The sequence below is a fragment of the Lycium ferocissimum genome, unplaced genomic scaffold, assembly GCF_029784015.1.
Source record: "Lycium ferocissimum isolate CSIRO_LF1 unplaced genomic scaffold, AGI_CSIRO_Lferr_CH_V1 ctg13625, whole genome shotgun sequence".
NCBI classification, from domain to species: domain Eukaryota; kingdom Viridiplantae; phylum Streptophyta; class Magnoliopsida; order Solanales; family Solanaceae; genus Lycium; species Lycium ferocissimum.
In genome coordinates this window covers 8,629-34,733 of record NW_026714988.1, presented here as the reverse complement: position 1 = coordinate 34,733, position 26,105 = coordinate 8,629, and the positions used below count along the sequence as shown (strand labels likewise).

The window sequence follows — 26,105 nt, the reverse complement described above, 5'->3', positions numbered from 1 at the left end:
CAATATTTAGGGACGAGTTAATAATTTCGTCTCTAAAAGTACATTTATTGGGACGAGATTTTATTTCGGTCCTTAATTCTATATTTTATTGCGAAGGTACTAAATCTAGTCCCAAAAGAATTTAATAACCGGTCCCAAATTATAATTGATGAGCTTTGAGTAGGAAGATGCCACCAAATATAATATTAAAATATTAAAAGGCTACTATTTTCCAAAAAAACTGGCGCTAAAACAGTGTACTAAAATAAAAACTTAGGTTTTCAGCAAAAAATAAGGCGCCAAAAGTAAGAGAAAACGTAGTATACACTGAAATAAAACATTCTAAAAGTTAAATTAAACTCTCTGTCTTCTCAAAACACAGGTGGTCACAATTCTCGTACCATAGTCTCTACACATCGTATCCATCATCTGCTCAGCCATAGATCTACCAATAGATTTCTTAATTCCTCAGATTCTTCTCTTATTCATCAAAAAACCTCTCAAGGTACTATTGCTTGCTTCTCAATCTTTGTTTTTTTCTATAATTTTTGATATCTCTTCTTGTTATTTCTGTGTTTAGAATCAAAAAGATAAAAACTCAAATCTTTTGATTCTATTTTAGTGTTTTGTATATGCACCAAGTTGGATTTTTGAGCTTATTCTTTTGGGTATGTGTTTATGATATGAAAGACCTTTTATTTCTATTTAAGAACTCAATCTTGTGATTACGTTTCAATGTTTTGTATATGCACCAAGTCAAATTTTTTAGCTTATTCTTTTGGATCTGTGTTTATGATCTGAAAAACCTTCTATTTCTATCTAAGAACTCACTCTTTTGATTCTGTTTCAATGTTTTGTATATGCACCAAGTTGAACTTTTGAGCTTATTCTTTTGGGTTTGTATTTATGATCTGAAAAACCTTCTATTTCTATTTAAAAACTCAATCTTTATTTCGTTTTAGTATAAGTTTGTTGGATTTGTGGTCTTATTTTGGTTGTATGAATGTCTTTTTGTTTAGTTTCCGGTAATTTGTGTTGTATGTGTTATGGGTATGTGTTTAGGATTAGAAAGGCCATGTTGAGATTTGCCAAGGCAAATAGGGACTAGTCTTGTTACTTTCGGCTAAATACATTTATACCTCATAGCCCATCTAGTCTCTATTGTCATTTGTATTTAGCACTCCTGGAAAATAATAGCATCTGAGAAGATTGCAATACTCTTTTTTTGTGTTTAACTCTTCCACTCTCAATAGGAAAAAAATTGAAAAAGTTATGGAACCCATGTTTTGAAGCAAGGTCTAACCAAATATATGTGAATTTAACTTTTATGGACAAACTTTTATAAATGTCTACCTCCATAATGAGTATCCGTAAAAGTGAAGATCTCAAATAAGTTAGCTCTAACATAAATTACAAAACCATTAGTTCTTAAAGTGAAAGGTACAATTTGTAACTTTGGAACAGTTGAATAATCACAACTATTTGAAGGAATTCAAGGGTAGGAAGTCACTGCTACTAATAGCTCTAATCAGTAGAACACCAAAGTTAAAAAAGATTTTTTTTTCCTTTCTTGCATTTTATATGTTATTGAAGAATTTTCAGTTACATGAATTGCATCTGCAACAAGTTGCAAAGCAACAGTACTTTCCACAACCTCCATATGATTACCATCAAATGGTGATCAAAACCACTGCATATTTCCCTCCCCAACTGCTGATGCCTCTTTTTGATTTTTCTGCACTTGAGCTGTAGTGTTCTCCACTGGTTTTTCAATCTTCTCGGCAACTAACCACTTAACACATTTTTTCCCGAGAAAGAACCAAAAAATTATCATTCAACCGCTTCCCAAGAGGTCCTCCACCACTGGCACCACTGCAAAGATCAACATTCTCTGATTCTTCAACCTGCAAATTTCCAGATTCCCCACCTGCATTAACTTGCAAAATTCCCTCTTCATCAGGAAAACCTGCTGACTGTACTGCATCAATAGCATTTTTCCCATTATCCACATTATTTCCATCAGAAATTTTATCTTGTGTAAATGGCAAAAAAATCACCGCCATCGCATGCAAGTTTCCTCCCTTATTCTCAATCCTAACATCCGTAATCACCTTAGGATCTTCATGAAAGACTATTGCACCTATATTCTCATCATTTAACACCACCACATCATCCCCATCCTCTACCAACGCTGCATAAGGATTAGCAATAGGATTTTCATTCGATTTCACTGTAGCAGCAGTAGTTTTATTATTCCCCATCTCTGTTAATTGCTTTTGAGTATCTCCATTGCCTTTTTTATTCTTCTTCCCCTGCTGTGTATGCCATTGACCATCATCCTTAATGGTAGTAACAGTTAAACCACTAGATAGAACCTTAAGAACTTCATCATTAGCTTTTTGGTCACTGTTAGGATTAGAATTTTCCTTCTTTTCATTATTGTCGACTTTACCTTGCTTTTTTTTCATTGTTCTTGCTAGCAGTTGCCTTTCCTTTTCCTTGTCGCCCATTTTCATTGTTTTCTTTGGCTGGAAAAAGCTCAGGATGCATCTTCCAACAATTATCAACATCGTGCCCTTGAATGCAACACTTGTTACAATACTTCGGCATATAATCGTATTGAATTTTAACCCAACGCGATTTAATTTCATCCTTTCCATCTTCATCCTTAACAACTACAACATCAATTTTCACTCGCGAAGGATGATCCTCTAACAAATTTATTTCCACCTTTACACGAGCACAACTCGACCTAGTCTTGTTTTTTGTTGCCACATCGACTGTTAATGGCTCGCCATGCTGCAGCCAAAGAAAACATTACTTCTTCAACAAAAAAATTTGGCGCTAAGGTAGGAAAAGATATCCACGCAATGGCAATGCTTGTTTCTTGATCTGGAGTAAACCACGGATCCCACTTCAAAGTTCGCATCGGATAAAACACATTCTTATCTTTAATATAAATTGAAGGCTTGGACATGAGTGTAACGTAATCTTCCAACAAGTTACACCTAATAAGAAAGTGACGATTACAAAGAAAACCAATAATAGGTTCTCACTTAAGTTCACACTTTAAATTTTCTTCGGAAATGGCCGTACGTAAAGCGTTAAGATCATTCCAACCATTGGTAAACTCTCTCAAATGTGCAAAATCCAAATGCTATCAACCTCTTAGTGGAATGAACACCAAGTGTTAATACCACCACAAAAAGAATGATAACAAATAGATTATTCAAGACCTTATAATGCAGGTTAAAAACTAGTTTATGCAAACCAACAAACCAATTCTTCCTTTTGTGCCAATCTTGTATTAGAATAAATATTAATTTTAAAAATAATGTTCTGGAGTTTGGACATATAGCCGATGTAACATGTAAACCACTGTTTTGCTACTCAAAGTCAAGGGTAGTGTTATGTAATGAGATGAATATATTGGTGTAGTTTATCAATGTTAGTGATTTTCATTTTTCTTTGTTCTTTCTTCACGTATTAGTTTGAGACTGAGAGTAGCGTACTGAACTATGAGGAGAAGTTAGTTTATGAGCCAAGCAATGTGAAATATACACTTACCAGTGTATTCATAGATATTTTTCTTCCATATAACTAAGCAAGAGAAATATGGGTGTGTGTCTGTAAGAAAAAAGAAATAGCAGAGAACATGAATCCTGATACATGTTAAGTATTCAGGGATTAATGATCTCACATTACCTACAAAGAAGCAGTACTCTTTAAGGATAGATGTGTACGAAATTTGCACTTTTGATGTAAATGTAGCTTAATAGATAGTTTGAACCAATATGTGGTTTCCTTGGATATGCTAGGAAGAAAAGTGTCGTATGCTATTTTTTGTTTCTGTTCATGTACCATCTTGATACCATTTAGTAAAATCTTTAATTTATCAAAACAAAAAGGCAGTACTCTTATTATCAACTTTATGTAAGGCATAGTTTGATTTTTTTTTTTTGTGTCGTAAAGTATACTACTTGCTTTTTCCTTTGGTGTAAGTACTTCAATCTTGGGCCAGGTCAAAAGGAACGTATACATGTTTCAGGAATCAACATTTTAATTACAAATTAATTTCTAATCTTTTATACATCTTAACACCATCTGATTGTATAATGCAATGCATTAATGGATAAGGGAGCCTAGTTCTACTAGAAAGTGTGACCTTAGAGTTCACCTAGTTGTGTGCATCTGATGGTAATTAACAAGTTGTGTGCATCTTAGCGTTTTCTTATCCTTTTTCTTTTATTAATCTAATTGTTTTGTACTCTCTAAGGTTATGGCACCTAGTAAGCAATGGATGCAACTTGTTGATAATCGGCTAGACGAAGCCTACATAATCGGGGTGCAAAAGTTTTTGGATTATGCTTTTTGGAAAACAGGAGAAGAGTATGAAATACGATGTCCATGTGTCAAATGTTGTAATACAACTTTAGGAACCCGTGAGACAGTTGAGACACATTTGAAAGTTTATGGAATAATTCAGAATTATACTTTTTGGTATCACCACGGGGAAACTTTAGGTGAGCCACTGTCAGAATCTGAAGATGAAGATGGTGATGAAGCAGAAGAATGCGAGAGTGAAGATGAAATACAAGAACTGTTGAGAGATTTATATCCTAATCTTGATGGAGGAACCACAAACACTGGTTGTGACGATTTACTTGAGGAGGAGCCAAATGCTGAAGCGAAAAGATTTTACAGCTTATTGAAGGATTTCGAGCAGCCATTGTACCAAAATTCTAAAGCTTCAAAGCTGTCCTCTTTGATTAAATTGCTTCACATCAAAAGTATGGGTCGTTGGAGTAATGAGTCATTTACAATGTTATTAAAAATGTTAAAAGAGGATTTGTTACCTGATGGCGCCAATTTGCCAAACTCATATTATGAGGCAAAGAAGATAATTCAAGACCTTGGGCTTTCTTACAACAAGATTGATGCTTGTACTAATGATTGCATGTTATACTGGAAGGAGGATAGCTTACTCGATTCTTGCAAAGTTTGTGGTGCGTCCGGATGGAAAATAGATACACATAGCGGGGAAACAAGGAATAAAAAAGGTAAAAAGATAGCATCAAAGACTTTACGCTATTTTCCATTAAAGCCCGGCTTCGAGGTTGTTTATGTCTAGAAAGACATCTACCCTAATGACATGGCATAAGGATAAAAGAGGTGATGATGGAATAATGAGGCACCCAGCTGATTCGATGGCATGGAAGTCATTTGATGAACTTCATCCTTCATTTGCAGCCGAGCCTCATAATGTTCGACTTGGACTTGCTAGTGATGGATTTCAGCCATTTCAGAATTCAAAAACCTCATATAGCATTTGGCCTGTGGTTCTTATTCCCTATAATTTACCACCTTGGTTGTGTATGAAGCAGGAGAATTTTTTTTTGTCAATGCTTATTCCTGGTCCAAATGGTCCAGGAGATGCAATTGATACATATCTTCAACCTTTAATAGAGGAACTGAAGGAGTTGTGGGAAGTTGGTATTGAGACCTTTGATGCATCATCTAGACAGAATTTTAAGTTGCATGCCTCTTTGTTATGGACCATTAATGACTTTCCAGCATATGGAAATTTATCTGGATGGAGTACAAAGGGAAAATTGGCATGCCCGTGTTGCAATAAAGACTCTTCGTCAATTCGATTGACTAATAGTAAGAAGCAGTGCTTTATGGGTCATCGACGTTACCTTCCTCTTAGTCACAATTGGAGGAATGATGAGAAGTCATTTGATGGTAAAAAAGAGAAAAGGCTCCCACCAAAAATGCTTTCCGGTATTGAGATACTTAATCAAGTGCAAGATCTTGAAGGGCTACAGTTAACAAAGGATCCAAAGAAAAGGAAGAAGATATCACATGAAAATCGGAAGGATAATTGGAACAAGAAAAGTATCTTTTTTGAACTTCCATACTGGAAATCTCTGTTGTTACGGCATAATTTGGATGTTATGCATATTGAAAAAAATATATGTGATAATATTATGGGGACAATCTTGAATGTCAAAGGAAAGACCAAGGACACAGTTCAAACTCGATTAGACTTGCAAGAAATGAACATTAGGCCAGAATTGCACCCCATCCAAAGAGGGGAGAAAGTCGAAGTTCCAACTGCGTGCTACACATTGCCTCCCGAAGATAAGCACAAATTTTTCCTTTTCTTAAAGAACTTAAAGGTCCCTGATGGATTTTCATCTAATATTTCTCAATGTGTGAACCTAAAAGATCACAAGATATCTGGGTTGAAGAGTCATGATTGCCATGTTCTTTTGCAACATATACTTCCTCTTGCACTTCGTGGTATGTTGTCCAAAGAAGTTTGTGAACCTCTTATTGAGTTATCTTTATTTTTTAATGTGCTTGGATCAAAGGAGTTGAGGTTTGATGATTTGGAACATATTGAAACACAAATTCCCATAACACTTTGCAAGTTAGAAAAGGTTTTCCCTCCTTCATTTTTTGATGTCATGATGCACTTGCCTATTCATTTAGCTAGTGAAGCTAAGATTGCGGGACCTATTTATTATCGGTGGATGTATCCTGTGGAACGATGGTTATATTTTTTGAAATCTCTCATTGGTAATAGAGCATGTCCAGAAGGTTGTATTGCAGAGGGCTACATCGCAAATGAATGTATGACCTTATGTTCAAGGTATCTGCATAGGATCGACACAAAATTCAATCGGCCTGAACGAAATTATGATGGGGGTTTAAAAAAATCTAATGGAGGTTTATCTGTATTTTGTCAACCTGGAAGTACTCTGGGAGTTAAAGATCCATGTGATCTCGAAGCAAATGAATTGGAACAAGCACATATATACATACTGAAGAACTGTGATGAAGTCATACCATATCTCGAGTATGGAGAGTTCTTTTATATCGTCTTATTTTCCTTATTTCCTTTAGGATAATTTTTTTCTATATGACATTTATGGTCCACTTCAATTTTGTAGAGAGTTTGCACAAACTCACGTGAATACTGTGCAACACTTGTCTGATGCAGAATGGAACCGAAAATTTATTGAATGGTTTAAAGTTAGGGTAAGTAATACATAAAACATTAAATTTGACATTTTAATGTTGTATTAATCATTCTAAAATATTCAACTTAATTTGTTCATAGGTTGCACAATTGTATAAAGAAGATAATAGTCGGATCATGGAAGATCTGCTCTCACTTTCACGTGGCCCTACCGGATATTCGACACATTCCAATGGTTACATTGTCAATGGATATAGATTTCATGCAGAAGATCATGATAAAAACTTAAGGACTCAAAATTGTGGTGTTGTTGTAGTCGGTGAGAATGATAAAGATAGTGAGAACCTTGATTACTATGGAGTTTTAACAGATGTGATTGAATTACAATTTGTCATGCAGAGAAGAGTGATTTTGTTTCGATGTAATTGGTTTGATGTGTATGATAAAATAAAAGGAGTTAAAAAAGATGAATATGACTTTGTGAGTGTTAATCCAAGGAGATTTTTGAAAACAAATGAGCCTTTTATTTTAGCGGAGCAAGCATGTCAAGTATTTTATGCTAATGATAATTCCAACAAAGGTTGGCATGTAGTGAGAAAGACTCAACCTCGTGATTCCTATGAGATTGTGAAACAAATGGATGATGATATTGTAGACTTAGGAAATCCTTCTCAAAAGAAACGAAAAAGAACTGATGAGGTGAAGTATCTCTTTATATAATATTACATTGTTATTTGATGACATGATTTATTTTATTACTACATTGTCACACATTTTCTCTTATTGTTTTTTACTGTTGCTCTTTGCAGGTTCATTATGAAACCACTAAAGACTGAAAATGAAGTGGGATCAAGTATGAAGACTACTACCAAATATGCATTCATCGCGCCAGGTGCTATAGGAAAGGGACGAGGACGAGGAGGGCTTAGATCTTTGATTGGGAAAGAGAATATGCCAACTAAGAGTTTATTTCCTCAATCTAGTGATATAGTTAAGCAATATATCCAAGAAATTGAAACAAGTAAGAATTTTTGTTAATCTACTGTTTTAAATTGGCGTAACTGAATTTCAATGCTTAAGTATTAGTAATGTGATTTTTCTTCCGCAGATGCTATAGAGAAGGGACGGGGACAGGGGCTTAAAAACTCTACGATATCTTCTAGTCAAGGAATAGGAATGATACATAAAAATTACATGGTTCTTGAGAAAGAGTATATGGAAAGTGATAGTCCATTGCCTCCATCCACTGATCAACTTGCGCAATACACCCAAAAAATTGAAACAAGTAAGTTTTTCCAAATTAAATATGTTCTTTTTTTTTTTTTTTTTTTTTGTTGGGGGGGGGGGGGGGGGGGGGGGGGGGGTTTAAATAAAGATTTTATTGATACCAAAGTGCATTAGTTACAAAGACAAACAGGGGCTGACCACCTGTTTCCTAAGACAACAACCACACAATACAATCAGGTCCTAGTTACAGATGGACTACACAAAAATTACTATCCTATAACTAGCACCAGTAGTGTAAAAAGCCCCTCTAAGCTGATACTTACAAAGAACCTGTATCAGCACTAAGAAATACTCATTATGCCATTATCAAAGCAATAAAGGACCAGATAGCAATTGCTAAAACCTCCGAGCCATGTCTGCATCAACTGGACTTCAAGGGCATTGCAGCAGGTGAGCTAAGAGTGGTTGCCATTTGCTCAGTGTGTTGCATCTACTATGGATGAATATTGCTATTTCCTTGCATAAGCTCTCTGGTTGATAGCAGCTATATTGGAATCTCATCAGGTCCCTTTCCCTCCAAATTATGTTCACCACAATAGCAAAACAGCAGCTGGTTATTCCTCCCTTGACTGATCTTTGCTTTGCCTAGTTATTTACCCATTCTACCTCTTGTTCCCAGCTTCTAATTTGTCTCTGTTCCCCTAACCACATTAATACTCTATTCTGTTTTTTAATTGCATATATAACTCAAACCAAATGCTAAAGCTTTTACTAATATGATTTCTTTTTTCCAGGTGCTATAGGGAAGGGACGACAACAAGAGCTTAAAAACTCTACCATGTCTACTTGTCAAGGAATGGGAACGATACATGAAAACTCCATGGTTCTTGAGAAAGAGTATATGCAAATTGATAGTACATTGCCTCCATCTACTGATCAAGTAAATCAATACACCCAAAAATTTGAAATAAGTAAGAGTTTTTATTAATCTACTGTTTTTTTTTTTAATTTGCGTAACTGAATTACAATGCTTAAGTATTAGTAATATGATTTCTCTTCCTCAGGTGCTACGGAGAAGAGAGGAGGACAAGGGCTTAAAAACTCTGCGTTGTCTTCTAGTCAAGGAATGGGAATAACTGATGTGTTTTTTAATTGCATATATAACTGAAACTAAATGCCAAAGCTTATACTAATATGATTAGTTTTTTCCAGGTGTTGCAGGGAAGGGGCGACGACAAGGTCTTAAAAACTCTACCATGTCTGCTTGTCATGGAATGGGAACGATACACAAAAACTCCACGGTTCTTGATAAAGAGTATATGCAAGTTGATAGTCTATTGCCTCCATCTACTGATCAAGTTAATCAATGCACCCAAAAATTTGAAACAAGTAAGTTTTTTCAAATTAAATCTGTTGTATATTTAATTGCATATATAACTAAAATTAAATTCCATGCTTTTACTAAGATATGATTTTCTTTTCGCTAGGTTCTATAGGGAAGGGAAGGGAGAAAACACCTAGTTCTTTGTGCTCCTCTTTAGGAGTTTCTGAAAATGAGATGGAACCTTTCCACCAGAGTGTTATTTATGCTAATCAACATATGCATACTCCTTCTAAAACTACAAGATCATATCCTGCCATGTCTTCTGGTCAAGGAATGCGACCAATGGATAAAAACCCCTTGATTCTTGAGAAAGAGCATATGCAAACCGACATTTCATTGCCTCCATCAACTGATCAAGTTATGCAACACTCCCAAACACAAGTGAAACAAGTATGACAATTTTTCCATGTGTTATTAATTTGTAGAATCGAATTTTATTACTGTAGTTTTTACCAAATTATGCAAATGTAGGTTCATCTAATCCTAGAAAGGTAAAAAGAGTTCGTGGGAGGAACAAGTGCAAAGAAGTTGCATCTCTTGAAGTTGGACAAAAGCTAAAAGTAACTTTTTACAATAATCGAACGGTTGGAACAAATGGCAATCTGTTTTCGAGGCATTTGGGACGAATAGTTCGTGACCGTAACATATGTCCGTTGGCAGTATCATCATGGAATGATATTAAGCAAGAAAAGTTGAATCACATGTGGGCAGCTGTTGAGGTAACAATTGTAGTCAAGAGTAGGATTGTGCATTTGGACCTTTTCTTTTGCATTCATTCTACCACCAGCACTCTCTTAATGAACGGCATAACATTTTAACGTCTCCGATGTTGAGAATTTGCAGAATTGCCCTTCGTTTGGGGTGGTCTTTAAATTTTGCCCCTCATATTTGAAATCTTTAAATTTTGCCCTTCGGCTAAAACCCATAGGTTCCAGGTTCGAACCCACACGCGAGTGTTAATTTGAAAAAAAAATTCGCAAGGCAGAGTTAAATTTCGCTATGCCCCCAACGGCATACACTTGTGAAGGAATTACCAAAGTTATGCAAGATCATATACTTATGCCTTATGTAATCAACTTGGCATAAAGTATGCCGGTCCGGAAACTTTGATAATTCCTTCACAAAGTTATGCCGGGTGGATAAAAGTTTGCCCATTAAATTTTGCCTTATAAGGCAAACTTTTGTTATACCTTAAGGAAAAATTACGCCTTATGGGGCATACTTTTAGTTATGTTTTATGGGACACACTTTTAGCTAAGGCATTACTAAAAGTTTCCCTTGAAAAGTTAAAAAAATATATATATGCTTTAATCCATGTGTTAAATTTGTAGAATCGAATTTTATTGTGTTCAACTAAAAGTTTTTACCAAATTATGCAAATGTTGTGTTCAAGTCTAAAGTCAATCCTAGAAAGGTAAAAAAGAGTTCGTGGGAGGGGCAGTTGTGTTTAAGCAAAGAAGTTGCATATATATATATATATATATATATATATATATATATATATATATATATTTACTTTTCAAGGAAACTTTTAGTTATGCCTTAACTAAAAAGTATGCCCCAAAGACATAACTAAAAGTATGCCCATAATGCGAAAGTTTTTCTTAAGGCATAACAAACTTTGCCTTATAAGGCAAAGTCTATGCATTAAGGAAGTTCTTGCCTTATGGGGCATAATTTTGTTATGCCTTAACTAAAATTCTCGTTGGCATAACTAAACTATGTCTTAGGAAAAATTCGATATTAAGCAAGAAAAGTTTAGAATCACATGATCCGGCATAACTTTAGCTTTTCCTTAAAGATTGTAACAATTGTTGCAAATTATTTTTTTATTTTATGCTTGAGCGGGGGTTCGAACCTTTTCTTTATGTATTTGCCCACCTTTACCACGAAGGGCACAACTTAAAGACCACAAATATGAGGGGCAAAATTTAAAGACCACAAATTTGAGGGGCAAATTTAAAGACCACCCCAAAAGATGTTGAGATTTTGCGAGTTAACCTGGGCCTTGTCCTGTTACTACTATTAAAAATATATTTATTTTACATTTGAAAAGGCTTCAACTAAATCCATTTTGTGATTAGTCTCGAATTAAGAAAGGTTTTAGAAAGAGTTACTTTTAAGAGCAATGTGTTGGTGTGTTGATAAAAAATTGAGATGCAAAGGTTCTATTAAGAATTAATTTGAACAAAGGCGCGTAGTTTGAGAGTTTTTGTTTCTGAAATGCCATTTTTTTCTGGATTATGTGCTCCTAACAAAGGCAGATCCGTGATTTTAAAGACTATATTTGAACTTGATATAAACATATATATATGTTACTGTTATTTTTTTCAAAAAAAATGTGCATAAATGTTTTTTTCGATGAATATGTGTAGATCTTTAACGGCGATTTCAGTTTCTATGCACAAAGTACTTTTCTTTTATTTGCTGAAATGTGTCCAAAGTCAAAATAAAAGTATATATTTGTTTCCCGTTTTCAAGCTCTTTTATGGCCCTGATCTTAAGTAATTTTTTTTGGTAGACTCCGCAGTTATAAAACTTTGCCAACTACTTTTTTTGGTACATAATATTAAGAAGTCAACAATAAGCCAATATTATGTTGGACAAAATGTTCTGGGCACACATCATGTAGTTGTATAAGCCTGTTCAGGGCAACAAGTGCTAGCAGAAAAGATTTTCATTTTTCTTTGCAATATATATATATATACACATAACAGTAATACAAGGAAGGGAAATTCTTACTCGAGGAGTCCAAAATTTTTAAAGACTTCAACAGACTTTCTAGGCTCTTTGTTTATTATTTATATATGTTAACGGTTTCATATTCTAGGATAAATTTGAGAGTGTTTTGATTATTGTAGGATAAATTTGAGAGTGTTGACATGAATGATCATCGTGATCATATCTTGGAATGGATGAAAGAGTTATGGAACAAATGGAGAGGATACTTGCATGCAACCTATGTGAAGAATAAGCCAATCCAACAGGCTCTTAAGAATTTTCCAAAGGGAGTAGACAAGAAAGATTGGGAGTGGTTAGTAAAAGAACATTTTACTTCAGAAAGTTTTCAGGTATGCCTAGTGATTTACTAGTCTATTTCGCCAAACCATCCGCAGCATGATTCCCCTCCCTTGCACCAGATATCTTTTTTCCACTATACTTGGAAAATAACTTATGTATACTGTTTTATTTTATGTAAATCAATTATTATTACTAATATTACATTTAAGCTTAACTATTTCACAAATATAGGCAAGAAGCAACAGGAATTCGGCAAATCGAGCTAAGTTGAAGATGCCTCATCATATTGGTAGCAAGCCTATTCGAGAGGTTATTTATCAAAAGGTATTATCATAAAATCTATATTTTCCTAAAGGAAATATTTATGAGATGTTACTTGACATGTTTTCTTTTGATGTAAAGGGCGGGAAATATGGCAATCCACCGCATTTGGGGACTATTTTCTTTGAGACTCGTAAGAAAGATAACAAGCTTGTTGAACTCCGAAGCAATTGAAAAACATGTATGTTTGGTACATTGAACATGTAAATTACTTGAAAGTATTATAGTTCTGATAGAAAATCTTCTTTTATATGTTTTGTAGGCTCAGATCAAAGAAATGGTTCAATCGGAGCCCTCTCTATCTAGTATAGAGATTGTAGAAAAATGTTGTGGACCTCAAACTCGTAGCCATGTATTTGGATTTGGGGGTGGAGTAAAGGCAAAAGACTTGAAAGGTGGAACTTCTTCAAAGGCTGAATTATTGTCTGCGCTACGTTCGACTCAAGAGGAAAACAAATCCTTGAATGAGACAAACAAGTCCTTGAATGATCGCTTGTCTGCCTTAGAAGATGAGATGAAAGAAATTAAGAAAATGAAAGAATTATTTGCTGCTCAACGATCATTTGTCCCGCATACGACATCGCCCGTTTCATCCGAATGACCACTGATTTTGTCTGCTAACCAAGTTAGTAATACTACACTCGACTTTTTATTTTATTTGTTGATTTGCGTATAGCCAATTTCTATCTTACACTGATTCTAGTAGTCGCTTGACTTACGTATGGTGTTTTCTAGAAAGTTATGAGCCTACTCTAATTGATGTTTTGGGCGAGAATCCAAAATGTACTTCTCAAAAATAGAAAAGAAAAGGAGGGAAAAATCTAGTTAGTGGAATTATTGGAACGTATTCCTGAAAAGTCATTTTTTTTTTGGGGGAATTAGTGGAATTCTCAAATGCTTTTTGCCGTCATCATCTCCTTGTTATGCCTATGTTGTGTCAAATCATTTCTTATTGGAATAGGATCGGTAACACCAACATTATCCATAACTGTCCATATGAAATCAGAATTGCAGCACATCATCTCAAATTCTGCAAAGTTGTTGTGAAACCTTATCTTCTTTTTTAGCCTCCACACAGATTTTTGTAAAACTGCAGACTGCATATCTTATAACCAAACTCGCACACTTAAAAAACCAAGAAAAGCTTGTTGATTTTCTAGTTTCATTTGTTTCCATCTCGCACCATAGTTCCGATGAGTGCTATATCATTTCCTCTCTCTCAAGAGGATCAGTAGCTTGTAGCATTAGATCTAATTTGAAACAGACTTGCACCAAATACTTTCCTAGATAAATAAGACCATTGATAACAATTGCAACAGTATTCCTTGATCTTCTGGTACATGTGATCCCCGCAAAACTGTCACCATGCAACCAAGCCACCAAAGACATCGAGCATTCCTTGTGCATGTGGTGGCATTTAGCTTCAAGCCATCGCATTCTAACTGATTCTACCTCATTTCCTGTGAAGGGATCAGTGAACCAAGTGATAGAGTCTCCTGATGTCAATAACCAACAGCTCCATTTTCACCAGGTCTCCTATGAGTATAGGATCATCAATACACCAACCAACCAATATCCTTTTAAGCCATACAGTAGCAACCAAGCACACCAGGTTCTCACTTATATATATAGTTATGCACAAACTGCACTATACCATGCTCTATAAATTAAGTTCCTGATGGTTGTAGAAATCCAAGCAGTTATGTACCAACTCTTATACCACCAAACCATCCAGATCAGCCCATTATTACCAATCACCAGGTTCTCCACCCAAAACAGTTGCAAATGATTGTTTCCATCAATATGCATGTTCCTACCAAGCTTTTCCCACCTAAAAACCATATTTCCTATTTTGCCCCTGATCATGAAAAAAATCACCTTGACAAATTAAACCATCGTGTGCTTCACACAATACATTTGTAAATGATTGTAACAATCATTATGCATCATCCCAAAGCAGACTTTTCCCACCAAAAAACCATATTTCCCATTTTGCCCCTCATCATGAAAAAATCAAATCAGCCTTGTCCTATTGCCTCCTGTCAGTGAAATGATGAATTCTTCCATGGTGGAACCAACAATGATTTCCATCAAGCCAGCAATATACAGTCTTGTCCCATTGCCTCTTGTCACTGTAAAATCCAACTGTTGCACCTTTAATTTTGATGTCCTTCCTAGTTGTTCAAAACCATGTGACTAAGTGATGTCCCAAGTTTGTTCCTTTGATGCATCATTCAGCCATGTTAAGAATTCATATCTGCATAAAAACTAGTAAAGTAACCAAACTACATAGTATGGCATATAAACTACATGCTGCTTCCATCTTTTAATCTCAATCTCTGCTGTATTTGTAAGCCATGTTTGACCACTACATTTTCCATATGTTGTCATTCCCTCAAGGGAATGAGCACTAGGTGCTAATACCACCCATTGAGAATGATTCAAAGAATTGGATCATGTGTGTTTTGCACCTGCACAACAAAAAACCAATAACATCACAAAAAAAAAAAAAAAAACCTTTGTCGCTCGAAGTGCAAGACTCGTTTCTCGCCAAAAACTAAATATTTTGTGTTTCGGATAATTTCGCATAAATGTAGTGTAACCATCCTAAAGCCCACCGCTAGTCTGCACCCTTTCAGCCTGTGTTTCTCTTTTTGATGAAAAACCATAAATTCCCATATCACTTCCTCTAACTGTAGGATTAATGGGAAGAGAACCAGCTTCAAATATGGAGCACACCTACACCACATCATTTCCTAGATAAATAGAATCAACGGTAGTAGTTGTATATTCAAAATTAAAGCAATCACGCACCAAGCCAATAGTACGACCATGTTTCCAATTTCCTAGTTTCCTGCAGAAATTCCATGCTGAACTTGTTGAATATATATCTGAATTGCTGGTTTCCTTGTATTCCTTTATGATGCCAGTTCCAGTCTTCGCCAACATGAAGGTGCAACCTACAGTTTTTAGACATCCTACAGGTCTAGTGAAAATGATCTACCTTGCATATACAACACACAAAAAAAAAGAACACATAGTTAGTAAAAATTAGCACGATGTTCTCCTCCCATAGGACTCGAACATGATGATAAATAATCCTCCTTTTCTCCATACTCGCTTGAAATTTTTGCAAGTACGGAATAACAAAGGCTAGGCCGTTTCTAACCAAAATTTCAAACAAGTGCTTTGAAGAGCTTGTTTGTTGAATATTCTACTTCACCACCAGTGCTAGCAACTTCCAATATTCCAACCCTATTGCTGTCTTTATATAACCATACAATTCTTGTCTCCAGCTGCAACATATTCTCTGCAAATTCTTGGTTTGGTATTCTCCTTGCTGTATAAGAGAGTTTACTGGAAGTTTAAAAGGAACATATATTGCTGTAAGAAGAGTCTTTTGCTGTACAAGAGACTTAACATCTACAGTTTATGTAAAAAATTTAGTTGGGAACATATATTAGTTGGGAACATATTCTAGCAGTAGCATGTTTCTCTTTAAATGGGAAACGACGCCTTAAGTTCAAACACTTCCATTATGCTTGACACAGTTATTATTTGAGTTGCGTTTTGATTAATGTGTCCCAAAGTTTTTCTAATTAATTTTTTTTTATACTCCTGCAGGCTCGATGATTTTGTTGGATAACACCTAATGAATTTAGATTGCTTTTGGGGTAAGCGGTACAACCACTACTAGTGTAACATTTACATATATTATCTCTCCATACCAGTTGAAATTTTTGCAGTAGTACAGTAACAAAGGCTAGCTGTACTTCTAACCAAAATTTCAAACAACTGCTTTGAAGAGCTTACTGCATAATATTCTCTTCACCACCAATGCTAGTAGCTTCCAATATTCCAACCCTATTGCTGTCTATATATTAACCATACAATTCTTGTCTCCAATCTCCGCACCTATTCTCTCGCAAATTCTTGATTTGGTATTCTCCTTGTTGTATAAGAGAGTTTACTAGAAGTTTAAAAGAAACATATATTGTTTCTTTTTAAGAAGAGTGTCTTGTTGTACAAGAGACTTAACATCAATAGTTTATGTAAAAAATTTAGTTGGGAACATATTCTAGCAAAAGAGCATGTTTCTCTTTAAATGGGAAATGACTCCTTAAGTTCAAACACTTCCATTATGCTTGACACAGTTACTATTTTAGTTGCGTTTTGGTTAATGCGTCCCGAAGTTTTTCTAATTAAATTTTTTTTATACTCTTGCAGGCTCGATGATTTTGCTGGATAACACCTAATGAATTTAGATTGCTTTGGGGTAAGCGGTATAACCACTACTAGTGTAACATTTACATATATTAATTATCTTACTAATAGTTATTCATTCTTTTCAAATTTTGTACTTACAGGTTTTGAAGATCAAAGTTACAAGTCAAGATGCATTATTTTGCTAGAAATATTATGTACAACTCAATATAATAGTCTAGCTCGGGGTGTTAGCAATGTCTTTTTGTTAAGGTGTCATGCAAATATTGAAACTAACATCATGGGATGTTAACCATTTTATTGTAATTAATAACTAGCTCTTTTCCTCTCTCTCTCTATATATATAAGCTTTTTATATGTACTTTTTTCAATATCCATTTGATATTTATTGATAAAAATAACTTTTTTGGATATCGAGCTTTAGGGACCACTCGTGATGAATAAAATACCGAAATATGCTTGTTAAAATTAGTACAATAATTTCAAATAAAGACCGAAATGCTCGTCTCTAAAGATAATCTAGGACCAGAACGGCTGGTCGCTAAAAAGGTTTCACGACCAAAAAATATTTATTTTCCATGATATTAATCATCCATTAGGGACGAGATATGTAGTCTCTAAAATGCAATAACGACGAGATATAAACACCGTCCCAAAAACTTTTAACGACCAGATTTTTAAACCAGTCGCTATTGGCCTTTAGCGGCGGAGGCTATTACGACGGTGGCGACCAGAATTTTCCCGTCGTAATTGACCTTTTTGGGACCAGATTTGAAAATCATTTTAGGGACTAGAATTTTTATTTCAAAACTCGTCAAATCATTTTGGTATGGTTTGTTTGTTTCAAGTGTTGATATATGAGTTAGTCTAATCTAGTGAATGATAACTTGCAGGTCTTGCTTAATCACTTTCGTTTGTCTTAAATGAATTCACCTATTCAATAAGGTTAACATAAACACTTACCCTTTATAAATTGGCTTCACTAATCCATAATTAAAAGCTTTATTTGTGCTTAGGAAACTAATGTAAATTGGCTTCAAATTTAACTGCTTGACAATTTATTTGATAACTGATGTCTAACACCTAGTAACTATTAGCTGGTTCTCTTTAAAGTCTAGTCACTAATTATTTGATTTCATTTACCTGTCTTGTGTTGCTTGCCCTCTTAAAATTGATTAAGTGTTGAGACTATGTACAGTTTGGGTACCCTGTTTCTGTGTTTATGTGACAATAGATTATCTTTTACTTTATCTTGGCTGTGTGACAGAATTACTTAAATATCCTATTGGTCATGCCTGAATTCAACAAGATACTGATGTCAATGTTAAGATTGCCAGAATTGTTAGATATATACATAAAAACCATGTTAGGGGGCTGTTTATTGTCACTATTAGATATACACTCCTTCTCCTATATACTATGAACTCAACACATAAATGGTGAGGCAAAATAGCACTTGGGGATTAAGCTTAGCGTTCCCTGGTGTCTACCATGTCTGGGTTCCTGGAAACCCCTTAAATCTTGTGTGGCATTAGGAACAAAAGGGTGAAAGCTTTCCTTTTTGGGCTGTTTGAGTATCTTCATGGGTGTGTATATCAATAATATGTGGTTGATGGGTGTGTATACCTATTTGTGTGGCATTACTCATTTTATTTAAGGAAATAACACTGTGGGCCTGTTTTACTTTATTTTCAGTTTTGGGCTCTGAATCTATTATGGCTAGCCCACATAAGATTTGAATAAACAAGAACCTTCAAAGATGTTCTCCCATAACTCTTCTTTTGATATGTTGGTTTTCTCCCCCATATACCAAGTGATATACCAAGGTATACATGATATATTCACCTCTGTACCCTCACAAGTATATAGAAGTGAGCATATTCAATTTACTTAAGGTATACCATTCCTACAATTTACAAATATGAATTAACTTTGTGCCAGTTCGGTCTTCTTGTTACATCCCGTATTTTCGTGCGTTAAGTTGCATCATAGGTTAGTCAAATAAGCTCAAAGGACAGGATTATGTTTGAAGTTATAAGTGTTTACGTTATGTTCAACAAGTGATAAGTAAGTGTCGTGAAAGGTGGAGGTCAAACGAATCGGGAAAAAATAAAATAAGTTTTGCCAAGTTTGGGATGTTGAACAAGTTATACAGATTGTATGGAGTCTTGGTCATATCCAAGTATGTAAATAAAGAGATCGGTGTATAAAAGTTTTAGGTCTCGAAATAATTTCCGCGGATGAACAGTAACTGCTACAGTACTACTACAGTATACCGACTTTAGCTCACTATTTAAGGGCTAAAACCCCTCATTTTCAACCCAAAAAAAATTCTCCAAACATTTCTCAAATTCTCTAGAAAACTCTCCCAACTTCCGTCCACTTAATTTTAACGTAAATTAAGTGAAATCCCCGAATTTAAGTTTGGACAACACATGGCTGCGATTATAATATGGAAATGCGGAGGAACTTGGCTTGGATTCAATGTGATAATCGAAGATATTGCAGTTCTAGCGGGTGAAAGGTATGAATCTTTCCTTATTAGTATTGATTTAAGCTTATCTATGGAGGAAAAGTTACTAAATGAGCGTATAAGGAATTTATGGGTCGAGAAATTGGATAAAACATCGTGTGGGATGTCTATGGAATATTTTGGTGTTTGATAATATTGTTGTTGATGTTGGTATTATTGTTGTGGTTGTTGGTTGCTGAATTGAGATTTTGGGCTAGGCATATAAACAGGGGAGATGCTGTCGAAATTTCGGCAAATCCTAGAAAGATTTATTTGGAGGCTTAGGATAAGTATATAACAATGGGCCTAACAATAGTATGAATGATTTTATATGTAGATTACGAGACTATGAATGATCTTACATAGATTGCAAGGCAAGAAGTAAGTTGGAAAGTGAAATGTAAGCTTCCAGGTATGTTAAGGCTCGTCCCTTTCTTTCAAAGGCATGATTCCTATGTTTTGATTCCATACATGACATCCATAATATTTTTACTCCTAGAAGTGCCAGAAGTCTATAGTTTCTGAAAAATCTTACGATGACTCCAATCTTAGAGATTTTCAAGCCTAGGGTTCAAGATGGTCCATGACGTGACTGAGTGTGCTATAAAATATATGGCCTTAGCTTATGTCTGAGTGTACTATATAACATATGTCCTCAGCTTATGTCTGAGCGTGCTATATAACATATGGCCTCAGCTTATGTCTGAGCATGCTCCATAACATATGGCCTCAGCTTATATTATGGATCATTCAAAGTGAGACGTAATAGTGGTGTTGATTATGGCAGTGATAAAGATCCTTATTATCCAAACGAAATCAACAAATAAACGAATTTCGAAGCGTTTGTTCCTAGACAGTGTAGGGATATTCATATCTTTGACATTTTGAGTCCCGAAGGGGCATCCATAAGTTGTACGTTTTCATAATGATGTCTAAATCCCGAAGGGGACATTCATAAGGTTTTCTCTCTTTCTTATGCATTTTACATTTAATTTTTGAGTCTCGAAGGAGACAAATGAAAAGGAGAAAAAGTTCCCATTTTTGAGAAAAAGGGGAAGAAGTTCCCGTTTTGAACTAAAAGTTGCTCCGAAGGGAGTCTTTTGATGGTTTCCAAAGATTTTCATGCATTTTCATATTTACATACATGCACGACATCATTTCATGGGGATGGGGAAAAGGGCTAAGGCGTTATATATGCAAACCACCTGATCAGCTGGTATACGATGATTATGATGCCCGAAGGGGCCATTATGCTATTATGCCCGAAGGGGCTGCGAGCAGGGCGAAGGCATGCATTATATATATATATATATATATATATATATATATATATATATATATATATATATATATATACATACTCATGCTGCATCAAAATTTCATATTCACATACATGCTTATCAGAGTTGGTTGAAGGTACAGATTGAGTCTGTTACTCTTTTATCATCCGAGTCGAGATATCTTGTTTCAGTTCTGCCTTACATACTCAATACATTATTCGTGCTGATGTCTCTTTGCCTGGGGGCACTGCGTTTCATGCCACGCCGATGTATGCAGATGAGTAGAAGACATTGGCTATAGGATGTTCCCATGCTATCAGCTGGATTGGTGAGCTCCATCTCAGTTCGGAGTGTTGCCGAGTCATAGTACTTATGTTATGGTATCTCGTGTATGTTAGAGACTTTTGCAGACAGCGTCCTGTGGTATGTTTGTCGAGATGTCGACAAAGTGATGTCGGTTGAGTCATTTGTGGACTTTAAAGGAGTATGTATTTTAGATGATTTCTTTTTGGAAAAGTTTTATGTTCTTAAAAGTTTTTGAAATGACAGGTTTTGATAGAGCGAATGTCTGAGGGTTCGCTCGACTCTGATGAGAGTCGGGTGCCCGTCATGCCCTATCAGGATTGGGGTGTGACAAAGTGGTATCAGAGCAGTTCGTCCTAGGGGTTGTCTGCAAAGTCATGTCCAGTAGACTTTTATTTATGGTGTGAAGCGCACCACATTTATAAACAGGAGGCTACAGAACATCTAGGATGGTTATCTTTCTTTCTTATCCTAGATCGTGCCATAGAGCTATGTCATAGGTTATGAAATCCCTGGTCCTAACCCCAGATGTCTTGATTATTGATAAGTGATTGCTTGCTTGGTTTTAAGGTTACTAGTAAGGATTGATGCTCGTATCAGAAAGGTATGTTTTCTGTCTATTGGTGTTTATTTATGAGAAGAATATGGTATAGCTGAACTATGGATCGTTTGTATTTCGCGGTTGTCCCGCGAGGCATCGGACCCGTTTTACGAGTCGTGTGCGGTGTTTGGGATAGTAAGAATTACAAGGGAAGCTCTGTTAAAAATCTCTCAAAGCTAAATCATGTGAGTATGTGTACATTGCAGAAGTAAGGGAAATAGGAAACCTAGCGACATGATGGTAAGTGAAATATGTTGAATTAATACTTGTGAACTGCTCTAGAAGGAATTCTTAGATGACTCAGTTGAGATTAAGGGGAATAGTAGGATTTTGATAATGAGGTGATATAATATGAGAGAAAGGACTAAGTGAAGAGTCGAGGCCAAAGGTGGGATAACAAGCGGAGAATATACGCCACGATATTACGGATGAATTGAGGGAAAGTACAAGGCAACGCAAGTTAGAGTGTTAAGGTAGAACTGCGGTCAAGAGGAAGCTATTTCGATACTAATGGAAGGATAAGAGTGTAGGGACATAAGGTGAGCTACGAAAGTATTGTTGAGTTAAACTAAATTGAATAAATCGAAGTGAGATCCGAAAAAGACCAAGGACATAAATGGACTGCAAAAGATGACCAGGGGTGGAAAGAAGCAAGGAAGTAGAGATAATCACAGGGGATAGTATTTATGGAAAAAGAAAATACAACATCATGGGGTAAAAACCTTAAGGGGGGAAGCAAGTAAGCTTGAGTACGAGCACAAGGACTGAAATAATATGTCGTAAATATTATATTAGGAATGGATTATAGATATAGTTTGAAGTAAGAATTTTTGTGGAAATAAGTTTAACAAGATCTGAAGGCAAGTCAGCAAATGAATAGAGCAACTAAAGGGTATCTTTTGAGATTGGACTGAAAATAATTCGTGAGGAAGAAAAGAAATTGAACAATATTCCAGTGAAGGGGACAAAGATTGACAAGATATTGGAATAACTATGATGCTTACTATGGTAAGATGTGATAACCAAGAAGCAAATAAGGAAGAGAGGAAGAGTACGGCAAGATAAGTCAAGAGAGATAATAAGAAAGACATGGTAAACATACGAGATACATAGAACAAAGTGATAATATCGCGAGAAAAGGAAGGTTTTGAATAAGAATGGAAGAGTTGATAGTGACTTCGATGTTAGTTTCGTCTTATTTTAACATTCGAGGACGAATGTTCCAGAGGGGGGAAGGATGTTACATCCCGTATTTTCGTGCGTTAAGTTGCATCATAGGTTAGTCAAATAAGCTCAAAGGACAGGATTATGTTTGAAATTATAAGTGTTTACGTTATGTTCAACAAGTGATAAGTTAGTGTCATGAAAGGTGGAGGTCAAACAAATCGGGAAAAAATAAAATAAGTTTTGCCAAGTTTGGGATGCTGAACAAGTTATACAGACTGTATGGAGTTTTGGTCATATCCAAGTATGTAAATAAAGAGATCGGTGTATAAAAGTTTTAGGTCTCGAAATAATTTCCGCGGATGAACAATACACGGTGAACAGTAAGGCTGTGAACAGTATGCGGATGAACAGTAATACCGACTTTAGCTCACTATTTAAGGGCTAAAACCCCTCATTTTTCAGCCCAAAAAAATTCTCCAAACATTTCTCAAATTCTCTAGAAAACTCTCCCAACTTCCGTCCACTAGATTTTAACGCAAATTAAGTGAAATCCCCGAATTTAAGTATGGACAACACATGGCTGCGATTATAATATGGAATTGTGGAGGGACTTAGCTTGGATTCAAGGTGATAATCGAAGATATTGCAGTTCTAGCGGGTGAAAGGTATGAATCTTTCCTTATTAGTATTGATTTAAGCTTATCTATGGAGGAAAAGTTACTAAATGAGCGTATAAGGAATTTATGGGTCGAGAAATTGGATAAAACATCGTGTGGGATGTCTATGGAATATTTTGGTGTTGATAATATTGTTGTTGATGTTGGTTTTGTTGTTGTGGTTGTTGGTTGCTGAATTGAGATTTTGGGCTAGGCATATAAACAGGGGAGATACTGTCAAAATTTTGGCAGATCCTAGAAAGATTTATTTGGAGGCTTAGAATAAATATATAACAACGGGCCTAAAAATAGTATGAATGGTTTTATATGTAGATTACGAGACTATGAATGATCTTACGTAGATTACAAGACAGGAGGTAGGTTCGAAAGTTGAGAAGCGAGCTTCCAGGTATGTTAAGGCTCGTCCCTTTCTTTCAAAGGCATGATTCCTATGTTTTGATTCCATACATGACATCCATAATATTTTTACTCCTAGAAGTGCTAGAAGTCTATAGTTTCTAAAAAATCTTACGATGACTCCAATCCTAGAGATTTTCAAGCCTAGGGTTCTAGATGGTTCATGACGTGACTGAGCGTGCTATATAATATATGGCCTCAGCTTATGTCTGAGTGTGCTATATAACATATGCCCTCAGCTTATGTCTGAGCGTGCTATATAACATATGGCCTCGGCTTATGTCTGAGCGTGCTATATAACATATAGCCTCAGCTTATGTTATGGATCATTCAAAGTGAGACGTGATAGTGGTGATGATTATGGAAGTGATGATGATCCTTATTATCCGAATGAACCCAACAAATAAACGAATTCCGAAGCCTCTGTTCCTACACAGTGTAGGGATATTCGTATCTTTGACCACTTGAGTCCCGAAGGGGCATCCATAAGTTTTACGTTTTCATAATGATGTCTAAATCCTGAAGGGGACATTCATAAGGTTTTCTCTCTTTTCTATGCATTTTACATTTAATTTTTGAGTCTCGAAGGAGACAAATGAAAAGAGGAAGAAGTTCCCATTTTTGAGAAAAAGGGGAAGAAGTTCCCATTTTTAAGAAAAGGGAAGAAGTTCCCGTTTTGAACTAAAAGTTGCTCCGAAGGGAGTCTTTTGATGGTTTTCAAAGATTTTCATGCATTTGCATATTTACATACATGCACGACATCATTTCATGGGGATGGGGAAAAGGGCTAAGGCGTTATATACGCAAACCACCTGATCAGCTGGTATACGATGATTATGATGCCCGAAGGGGCTGCCCGAAGGGGCCATTATGCTATTATGCCCGAAGGGGCTGCGAGCAGGGCGAAGGCATGGATTATATATATATATATATATATATATATATATATATATATATATATATATATATATATATATATATATTCATACTCATGCTGCATCAAAAGTTCATATGCACATACATTCTTATCAGAGTTGGTTACAGGTACAAATTGAGTCTGTTACTCTTTTATCATCCGAGTCGAGATATCTTGTTTCAGTTCTGCCTTACATACTCAATACATTATTTGTACTGACGTCCCTTTTCCTGGGGGCACTGCGTTTCATGCCACGCAGGTGTATGCAGATGAGTAGAAGACATTGGCTATAGGATGTTCCAAGGCTATCAGCTAGATTGGTGAGCTCCATCTCAGTTCGGAGTGTTGCCGAGTCAGAGTACTTATGTTATGGTATCTTTTGTATGTTAGAGACTTTTGCAGACAGCGTCCTGTGGTATGTTTGTCGAGGTGTCGACAAAGTGATGTCAATTGAGTCATTTGTGGACTTTAAAGGGGTATGTATTTTAGATGATTTCTTTTTGGAAAAGTTTTATGTTCTTAAAAGTTTTTGAAATGACAGGTTTTGATAGAGCGAATGTCTGAGGGTTCGCTCGACTCTGATGAGAGTCGGGTGCCCGTCATGCCCTATTAGGATTGGGGTGTGACACTTCTGGGCCGGATGCTTTGTTTAATTGTTGGGTCTTTTCTTGCATACTAAATATGCTTTGTACTTGGGCTGAATGTTTCTTTTTTCTCTGATCTTGTTGAGTGGCCCATGTTGGCTTTAGATTTCTCTTTTGTTATTCTGGGCCTTAGTTGTTTTTCCCCTAAATGCCATGTTGTCATTTAATGATTTATTTTCTTAGCTTGTGTGCTTGTTTAATTGGAATGTAAATTGTTTATGCCTTAGTACCAATACTTAGGCATATACTAATCTCCTTTTTCTCTTTTATTTTATTATGCGCTTCATGTGAACCAATTCTGGGCAGTTTTGGCCGTCTTTTGCATCAAGACCCTTTGGGCCCTAGGCCCAACCCTCTTTTCTTTGATCGAGTCCGCTAAAGAATGGAAAGGAAATCTAAATTATTTGAAGGCCCAACTATGGGTGAAAATAGCCTATTGGTGGCTTGGGTAGGCCCACCAGCCTA

The 26,105-nt window shown here is 35.7% G+C and overlaps 1 protein-coding gene across 5 annotated transcripts; it reads left to right on the top strand.

Moving 5' to 3' along the window:
* Window positions 1-262: 262 nt before the first annotated feature.
* On the top strand, window positions 263-17,468 carry LOC132042149 (uncharacterized). 5 transcript variants are annotated; one of them, XM_059432768.1, is made up of 7 exons: window positions 263-484; window positions 7,777-7,988; window positions 8,076-8,252; window positions 8,989-9,165; window positions 9,407-9,583; window positions 9,682-10,297; window positions 12,440-12,625. In XM_059432768.1, the coding sequence occupies exons 2-6, from the start codon at window positions 7,784-7,786 to the stop codon at window positions 9,972-9,974; spliced, it is 1,029 nt and encodes a 342-aa protein (XP_059288751.1). In that variant the 5' UTR covers window positions 263-484; window positions 7,777-7,783; the 3' UTR covers window positions 9,975-10,297; window positions 12,440-12,625. The 5 variants fall into 5 exon arrangements, 4 of the variants coding, with proteins under 4 accessions (XP_059288751.1, XP_059288750.1, XP_059288752.1 ...); XR_009411372.1 differs by lacking the exons at window positions 7,777-7,988; window positions 8,076-8,252; window positions 8,989-9,165; ... (1 more) ...; window positions 9,682-10,297; window positions 12,440-12,625 and adding exons at window positions 12,831-12,923; window positions 13,002-13,101; window positions 13,189-13,545; ... (1 more) ...; window positions 17,148-17,196; window positions 17,288-17,468 and having other exon boundaries at window positions 270-484; XM_059432767.1 differs by lacking the exon at window positions 263-484 and adding an exon at window positions 6,979-7,666.
* The last annotated feature ends 8,637 nt before the right edge of the window (window positions 17,469-26,105 follow it).